Below are 9,612 nucleotides of genomic sequence, written 5' to 3'. Positions count from 1 at the left end.
CTGTCTCTTTAAATATCCAAAATATCAAGCCACTTTTTAAACCTTCAAAATGGCGACAACCTCCAGACCGGCAAAAGTCCACAGCTCAGACCACCTTTCTCTTCACCTTCTCTGTTCCCCAGCCACTGTGCACAGTCCTTCATGCAGTCCCTGGCTAGCAACGTAATTTAGGTTAATTCTTAAGTCCTACCACCCCAGGAATCTGCGAGAGTGCTGTCTCTTTAAATGTCCAAAATAGTCAAGCCGCTTTTTAAACCTACAAAATGGCGGAACCCTCTGGACCGGCAAAAGTCCACAGCTCAGCCTACCTTTCTCTTCACCTTCTCCATTTGTTCCCCAGCCACTGTGTACAGTCCTCCATGCAGTCCCTGGCTAGCAGGGTGATTTTTAGCTTAATTCTTAAGTCCTACCACTACTCGGGAATCTCCAAGCTGTTTGTGCCATCAGAATCGCTCACGACCGCTGCTAGACCACAGCTCCGTATGCCTCCTCTTTTGGTATTTTCAGGCAAATTCTTCTGCTAGTTGGGGTTTAGTCCACTTCTATATCCTTCCCTTCAAAGCTCAGGGGTCCAGGATTATCTTCTGTGTTTATGTTAATTGGTTTCCCTTTTCTTTGTTGAAGAGGGTCTGTGCAGTCTTTCTGCCTAGTCCACCGTCTTGCTCACAATCTGCTTCCTGATTTTAAATGATGCAGTATTATCTTCAGCAAAATTTTATTTGCATATGATATTGTTGTTAGGTGCCATTAATTCATCTCTGACTCATAATGACCCTGTGCACAGAACGAAACATTGCCTGGTCTTATGCCAGCCTCACAATCCTTGCTATACCTAAGCCCATCATTGCAGCCACTGTGTCAATCCATCTCATTGAAGACCTTCCCCTTCTTCACTGACCCGCCACTTTACCAAGCATGATATCCTCCTCCAGGGAATGGTTTTTTCAGTCTGTTGTACATAGGGTCACTATGAGTTAAAGGTGACTCGATGGCACTTCACAACAACAACCCATATTTTACCAAGGAGTTCTGGTGGCATAGTGGTTAAAGCATTCGACTGCTAACTATAAAACATCAGCAGTTCAAAACCACCATCTGCTCTGTGGCAGAAAGATGCTGCAATCTGCTTCCATAGAGATTTATAGCCTTGCAAACTCTATGGGGCAGTTTTCTACTCTGCCCTATAGGGTCACTATGAGTCAGAACTGAGTTGATGGCAGTGGGTGGGTACAAGTTTTTACTTAATTTTTTTTGTTAATTGTCTTTCTCCCTGAGTAGAAGGTAAGCCCAGGAGGAAAGGGATTTAGCATGTCTTGTATACAGTTGTTTCTCCAGTGCCAACACACTGGAATGAAGAAGTGAATGAACAAACTTTAAGGAAAATTATAAGGGTATTTTATAAAATAGTTACAAGAAAAAATTAATGTATTACTTTGCAACAAAATGTCTCCTCTTTCTATGGTTTATCGTGGGGACTAGAGATAAGTTTTTAATAATTTCTATTATTATTATTTTTTTAAATAGATTGATTTGTACATGCATTAAACCCATTGCCATTAAGTGGATACCAACTCCTAACAACGCTACAGGAAAGAATATGTCTGCTTCATAAGGTTTCCAAGGCTGGAATCTTTACAGAAGCAGACTATCTCATCTTTTGCTGGTAGGTTTGAACTGCCAACCTTTGGTTAGCAGCCAAGCTCTCTGTCACTGTGCTATCAGAGTTTCCTTTGCATTAAAATACTCAAAACCAAACTCACTACCATTGAGTCGATTCCAACTCATAGCAATCCCCACAGGGTTTCCAAGGCTGTAAATCTTTACAGAAGCCAACTGCTTCATCTTTCTTCTGTGGAGCAGCTGTAGAATTTGAACCACTGACCTTCTGCTTACCAGCTAAATATCTTAACCACTGCACTGCCAGAGCTCCTTCCCTGAGCATTAGAATGGATGAAATACAGAAGTGGAAAGGTTGATCTAAATGATCACTCTGGGTAGAAAGTAGAGTGGGATCCTTCTGTAAACAACGGCTGGCATAGCCCACGTCACTTTGTGGACAGCACACTGAGTCAGTAACTAATCTGAGATTTAGCAGCAACCTAAATAACCAAACAGTTAGATAGAATACTCACTATAATAAATACCAGTGTAAGGCTAGCAGAAGTTATTCTGACAGGCTTCCTAGAATTAAGATATGCATTTTAAAAAATCCTGTATTTTAAATATTAGTTTTTCCAGTGTTTTATTGATAACATGAATTTACAAAACATCAGGGAAACATTCCAATTTTGAGTATGCTTTAGATGGTTATGTGATCTATAACAAAAACAGAAATAGTTCAATTATATTTTATAAAATAAGTGAAATTCATAACCCTAATTTAACAGATTTTATATTTATGTTACAGGATATATTTATGCTGAAATAAAGGCACAGTTAAGCTATTTTTCTCTTAACTAATGCAGATATTTGCTGTGCAATGCTGGGAGGACAGAAAGTCTTTCATCACTAACACTCTTGTCTGAATAACTGCATAATTTACCTTGTCATCAGGAAGCACATGCCAAATAGATATTGTCTTTTCCTCAACTTCATTGTTGATAGACAAGTAAGAAGGCTGGTAGATCTTGGTTGGTTCTAATATTAATACCTTGAAAATATAAGGAAAAGAAACTATATTAGTGACTTAAGATTTAAACCACTTACCACTGCTACAACACAGCCCAACTATGTGCGATTAATTAACGAGGTTCTGCATCCAGTGCTGGGGTAAAGCCATTTTAACTTCTGATTCTTGCCATTCCTATGCATCCTTCAAGCTTTTATAGTATCATACAATTATCTTCAAGTCCAATATTATTTTACTAATAAATAAATTGAAAAGAAAATTTTATAGCCCAAATACTGGTTTAGCTGTCCCTAGAAAATCTACTAAGGATACCTTTCTAAAAGTTTATTTTTTTATCATATAAAACATAATCTGTTTCTGTAAGTATAAATGCATCAAAGAAAACAAAAAAACAAACAAGATGAGACTCCACATATTGGACATACATAATTATTTTAACTTTTCAGCTATCATACCTTATCATAAAGATGCAGTAGTATGGTTTTCATATCCATGTAAATGGATTTTGTTGTTGTTGTTGTTATGTGCCATTGAGTCGACCCTAACTCATATCGACCCCTCCTTGGGTTTCCAAGGCAGTCAAGTTCCTTAGGTACTATGCTACCAGAGCTCCGTAAATCAATTTAGAAATGATTTCTGGCTATTATTGAAAGAGCTTTATATATCAGTCAAAGACATTACCATAGCTAGCTATATGAAGTAGTAAATATTTTTGCACTGTCTCCAAAACTAAACTGGCATCTTCAATAATTAATTTGCTTTTTCAATTTCTTTAATAATGATATATTTAGCTGCACAAGAGAGAAATAAAATGTGTGCCAATTTGCACATGTATGAAGGGTATATGATAAGTGAGTTGAGAGTCTTCATCAAAAGATTATATAATGTATTGTATCATTACTAACATCTCACAATGGGAGCAAATAACCACATATGTCCTGATTTCAAAGGTGGTACAATTACTATTTAATTGTACAAATAGTTAAAGGGACCTTGGCAGGCCAAATTTGCTATCCAGATTTCGGTAGGAATGTTAAAATATTAAGGAAAGAAAAGCCAAGATCTAGCCATGAGAGAAACTAGGATAGTTCCTTCTACTCCACTGCTTCAAGCTCAAGGAAACTGCCTTTTAGAATTAATCTTGAAACAAGTAAGTTTTCCAAGTAAAAGTGGAGGAAAAGACCTTTAGAAGACTTTGACAATGAGGAATTAGAGCCACGTAATACAGTACGACCTAAAAGTAGGGCGTGAGTGACAAGGCACAAGCATCTGGATTAGAAAACTGATTCCTGGCCATAAACCACAAACCCAATGTATTTATTTTACTCTAAAATTAGCAGTATAGTAAATTTACTTAAGCTAAGTCACAGAAAAGTAGAGAAAGGGAACTAGGAAAACAAAATTTTCTTTACTTCAAGTACATAAAACTGTAAGGGCTCAAAGAATTCTTGGCCAGGTTCTAGCTATAAAAGCAATACATTAAATACCACAAATAAACATACAGTAAGAAGCCACAAGGAATCATATTCTGCTCTAGGAACATAGTTATCTAACTCCCACTCAATAGAGAGGTAACTGCTACTGGTTAATGAAAAGCAAACTAATTTTCAGTCTAAACTTGGCAGAAATGGTGCTTTCCAATTGAAGTATCCCAGTGTTTGAGAAATTAAAAACAAATAACATGGAATGAAATGTGCGTTTCTCAAAATATCATCCAAGTCTCTACAATGATGAACGAGAATATACCTTTTCCCCTAATTATGTAGGTACATTATTTAACAGCTCAAAAGCACAGGTGCAATTATCTATCTTCTTCAATTATGTCTTTATTGTCACCTCAAATATTTCTAACAGATAAGATCTGAATTATATGCTCCCATCTTGAACCAAGAAGTAAAAACAAAGTTGTAGTTATTGTTGTTTAAAAATTTTTTGAACCCTTTGATCAGCCCTTGAAAAGACAAGGAATGAAGGATTTCAAGCAAGCATTTCAGAGATCAGAGAAAGGCTGAGAAAAGAAGAGGGAAAGGAGGCAGTTTGGCAAAAATCATAAAGCTAGACACAGCTCATTGAGGAGCACACATATTTATTGCTTTTAATTTCTAGTTTTTTATATTGGTCAATATAACAATTAACCGCTAACTTCCTGTGTCTGAAGCAGGAAGAAAGATAGCAAGGCCTATAAAGAGTTGATATTAACTAGGATTTCATGTATAAGTTTCTACAATGAATAGAAGACTCTACAGAGTCTTCAAAAGTACCACACTCCTCCTCTTTCTCTCCCCTTGCATTAGGTGATAGCTGATATTCTCCCAACTTTTCAATATAGGAAGAAAAGGAAATAAACGAAAAAGAAAGGTAAGGAAAAAGAATAAACCCAAAGTGAATCCCAGTAATAATAAATGATAAAAAAACAAAACACCAAACTCATTGCCACTGAGTCGATTCTGACTCATAAAACAACCATTCAGATCATTTCACAGATAAACTTTCACCTGCCTCCTTTTACTCAGGATCATAGTTATTTCTAGAAGGAATGAGAAAGAATATGTAGAGAGATCAATGGAAACAATCAAACTAATCAATATTTTCTAATACCAGTCATCCTGGTTTTCAGTCAGACCCACTTAAAAATCAAGATAATATCATCACTCCAATCCAGACATACTGCAGCCTTCATAAGGTGACCCCAGGAGATGCTACCTGAGGACAGGATGAGTAACTAGCTAGATGCCAGTTCTAGAGGCCTATCCTTCTCCACCCTGTGCAGCTGGGGTGGCAAATGCCAATGATTGCAGGGGAATGTGCCTGGATACAAAACAAACAAACCACTGTCATCAAATCGATTACGACTCATACCAACCCTATAGCATACAGTAGAACTGCCTCAAAGGGCTTCCAAGGCTATAAATCTTTACAGAAACAGACTGCCTCATCTTTCTCCCAAGGAGCAGCTGGTGGGTTTGATGCCAACCTCTTGGTTAGCAGCCATATGCTTTAACCACTGCACCACCAGAGCTCCTGTGTGCCTGGTAGGGAAGATAAATGAGTAAAGAGAGATGATGGAATTGTAATTACCAACTAGAATGGCATCCACCACTTGGCTAAGTAGACAAATTGCCAATCTCTTTAATTTTCAAGAGTAGCCGAAAATTTGCATTTATGTGAATTCTCCTTGTTTTCACTTGATGTTAATCAAACTATTTTTCAGTTTAAATAATCTACCTTTTCATCCATTTTGCCTATCTTTTCCTCTACCATCTTAACCAGTTAATTGAAGAGCTTATGTCTATTATATGTGACCCACCTCTGGGTTTGTCTCTACTGGCTATTTTAGCTCTTCATTACAAGTCACTTTTTCCTGATTCTTGGACTGTCTAGTAATCTTTGATTACTGGTCACATGATTGACATGCTGTAGAGGTTCTGGGTTATATTTTCCCAGAGTACTAAGGAGGATTTTTTTTTTTTTAATTGCTTTTTTCTGGCTAGTAGTTAAATTACCAGCATATCACCTCGAACCTGTTGAGATCTCATTTTATTTAGGGTTTGTTGAGATTTTAGTTTTGCCCTTATTGAAGGACTTAGGCTTTCTGTGTCTCAACCAAACACTTGGGGCATTTACAAAATCTCTTGATGACAGCTGTGCTGAAAGTCCAACATGTTATCCCTGCATTGTTCAAGCTCTGGAATCTTGTTCATCTCTCAGCCTCCTGAGAGGTGTTCTCTGCCAGGCCCCCTAGAATCTTATCCTTTGATCACACAATCCAGGACTTGGCCTAGGACTCACAGGAAATATCCAGATAAAATCCTGAGATTCACAATTTATTCATGACTCCTTCTCCAATATTCTTCTCCCCATATTCTTGCTGCCTTATAGCTCCAAACACGGATCTCTCGCTCCCTTGCCTGTGTAGAATGTCACTACCTACTAGGGCTCTCCCATGCTGCAGCCAGAAAAATGACCTTACAGAAAAAGACTATGTGAATATGGAGCTCAAGTCAAGTACCTCCTCCTCAAACGCTGTAGCCCTCCAATGATTGCTGTGTATTGCCAGCAAACACTTGCTTTATTGATTTTTGTCCAACTATTATAGTTATTACACCAAAAGGGTAAGCTCAATGCCATTTACTTCATCACAGCTAGCACTGAAGGTCAACTCTCTTTATTCTTTTACTAATTACTAAGTAGTCTTTTACATTTACAAACTTAATCATATGTACATCCTCACACATAATAAAAGAAACATTAATCGAAATGAAACTGATATATCATTTTCAACTTAAAAGTTTAGCAAACCTTTAAGTCTGGTAAACACATTCTGTTAGACACTATGTAGCCAGTGAGAATGTCAAATGATACAATTCTTAAGGAGGACAACAGAGAAAGAGCAATCAATTCCACTTGGAAATTTATCCTACAGATATATTTGCACATGTGCAAAATGGTGTATGTGCAAGGTATTTCAGTACAGCATTATTTAGAATAATAAAATATTGGCAATATCCATTAATAAATTGTATTTATTATGTTTTATAAATTTACTTAACAAAATAAGCTAATTAAGTTACGGTTCAGTCACACATTGGAATACTACGTAGTTGTTTAAAAAAGAAAAGGAATGAATAAACTCTCCATGTAATGACTAGAAAATCTCATTGATACATTGCTGAGTAAAAAAGCAAGGTTTAGAACATTGTATGTAATCTCTCTCTTTAAATGAAAAAAAGAAAAAAATAATTACAATAATAGTTAATATTTATACCAGACACCACTGCAATAGTTTAAAGTCTATTACTTCATTTAATACTCATCATTACCCTATGAGTCAGGTACTACTCATTCTGTACATGAGGACACCAAGCTCCGAAAGGTTAAGCAATTTGCTCAAGGTTATACAGTTAGTAAGTGGCAAAGAGGGAAGAACTCATGAAGACTAGCTTCAGAGTCTATTACACAAGTGTTCTCTATATTCTAAATTTAAGGAATCTGGTGGTTCAGTGGTTAAAGCGTTAAGCTGCTAATTCAAAGTTTGGCAGTGTGAACCCACTGGCTACTCCACAGGAGAAAGATGTGGCCAATCCATTTCTATAAAGATTACAGCCTTGGAAACCCTATGGGGTAGCTCTACTCTGTTCTACAGGGTCACTATGAGTCGTGATCAATTTGACAATAATTTGGGTGGTATATTCAAAATTTATAAAAAAAGAAAGAAAACAATAATAATGGTTGCCTGGTATAAGCAATATAGCAAAAATATTTTTGCTAAACTAGCCACATAGATCATTACCTGTCTGTCAGTTTGTCATCCTATGGTAGCTTGTATGTTGCAGTAATGCTAGAAACTATGCTGCCAATATTTCAAATACAAACAGGGTCACCCGTGGTGGACAGGTTTCAGCAGCACTTATAGAATAAGTCAGACTAGGAAGAAAGACATGGTGATCTATTTCTACAAAAAATGGCCAATAAAAACTCTATGAATAATAGTAGAACAATGTTTGTTATAGTGCAAGATGACCCCTAAGGTTGGAAGGCACTCAAAGTATGGCTAGGGAGGAGCTGGCTCCTCAAAGTAGAATTGACTTTAATGATCTGGATAGAGTAAAGTTTTTGGTACTTTCCTTTGATAATGAGGCATGACACAAAATGACAAGAAATAGCAGCGAGTATCCATTAATAAATAGAACACAGGATGCAGGAAGTATGAATCAAGGAAAACTAGAAAATAAATTAGAAATCATCAAAAATAAAATGTGACTATACATGTGTCCACTGCAAAGAAAGGTGATTCAACAGAGTACAGAAATTACTGAACAATATCATACATACGTAAAGTTAAAGAAGAGACAGGAATCAAACTGACTACTTCTGTGGAAAGAGAAGATGGAGAATCTCACTATAATTAGTCAGAGCAAGGCCAGAGGCCCACTGCAGAACACTCCGTTGACTGCTCACATGCAAGTTCAAGTTGAAGCTGAAGAAAATTAAAACAGGACCACGAAGGCCAAAGTATGCCATTGAGTATATCCCACCTGAATTCAGAGACTATCAAGAATAGATTTAATGCATTGAACACAAATGGCCAAAGACCAGACAAGTTGTGGGATGACATCAAGGACATCAGTGAAAAAAGCAAAAGGTCAGGAAAAAGAAAAGGAAGAAAGAAAGGATCATAATGGATGTCAGAAGAAACTCTGAAACTTGCCCTTGAACATACAGTAACTAAAGCAAAAGGAAGAAAGGATGAAGTAAAAGAGATGAACAGAAGATTTCAAAGGGCAGCTTAAGAAGACAAAGAAAACTATTAGAATGAAATGTGCCAAGACCTGAAATTAGGAAACTAACAGGGAAGAACACCCTTGATAATTCTCTAGCTAAAATAACTGAAGAAAAGATTCAAGCCTCGAGCTGCAATACTCAAGAATTCTACGGGCAAAACACTGAACAACGCAGGAAGCATCAAAAGAAGATGGAAGGAATACAGTCCCTGTACCAGAAAGAACTGTTAACGTTCAACCATTTCAGGAAAGAGCATATGATCAAGAACTGATGGTACTGAAGGAAGAAGTCCAATCTGCACTGGAAGCATTAGGAAAAAACAAGGCTCCAGGAATTAACGGAATACCCACTGAAATGTTTCAACAAAGGGATACAACGCTCGAAGCACTCACTTGTCTATGCCAAGAAATTTGGAAGACAGCTACCAGGCCAACAGACTGGTAAGATCCGTATTTGTGTCCACTGCAAAGAAAGGTGATTCCACAGAGTACAGAAATTACTGAACAATATCACACATGCATAAAGTTAATATCACACATAAGTAAAGTTTTGCAGGAGATGATTTAAAAACCGTTACAGCAGTACGTCGACAAGGAACTACCAGAAATTCCAGCCAATTCAGAAGAGATCCCAGACTGAGGGATATCACTGCTTATGTCAGATGGATTCTGGCTGAAAGCAGAGAACACAAAGGATGTTTA

General features: G+C 37.1%; 1 protein-coding gene across 1 annotated transcript in view; it reads right to left on the bottom strand.

Annotated features, from left to right (window-relative positions):
* The window catches only part of MAP3K5 (mitogen-activated protein kinase kinase kinase 5), a 275,001-nt gene that overhangs the window by 97,516 nt on the left and 167,873 nt on the right, over positions 1-9,612 (bottom strand). Inside the window, exon 11 of the mRNA XM_007946314.2 lies at positions 2,543-2,650. Coding sequence (XP_007944505.1) covers positions 2,543-2,650 — 108 coding nt within the window. The remainder of the gene's footprint in view (positions 1-2,542; positions 2,651-9,612) is intronic.

The sequence above is a fragment of the Orycteropus afer genome, unplaced genomic scaffold (genome assembly GCF_000298275.1).
Source record: "Orycteropus afer afer isolate SDZICR_OR568_19922 unplaced genomic scaffold, OryAfe1.0 scaffold00155, whole genome shotgun sequence".
NCBI classification, from domain to species: Eukaryota; Metazoa; Chordata; class Mammalia; order Tubulidentata; family Orycteropodidae; genus Orycteropus; species Orycteropus afer.
This window is presented reverse-complemented; position numbering and strand designations above follow the sequence as displayed.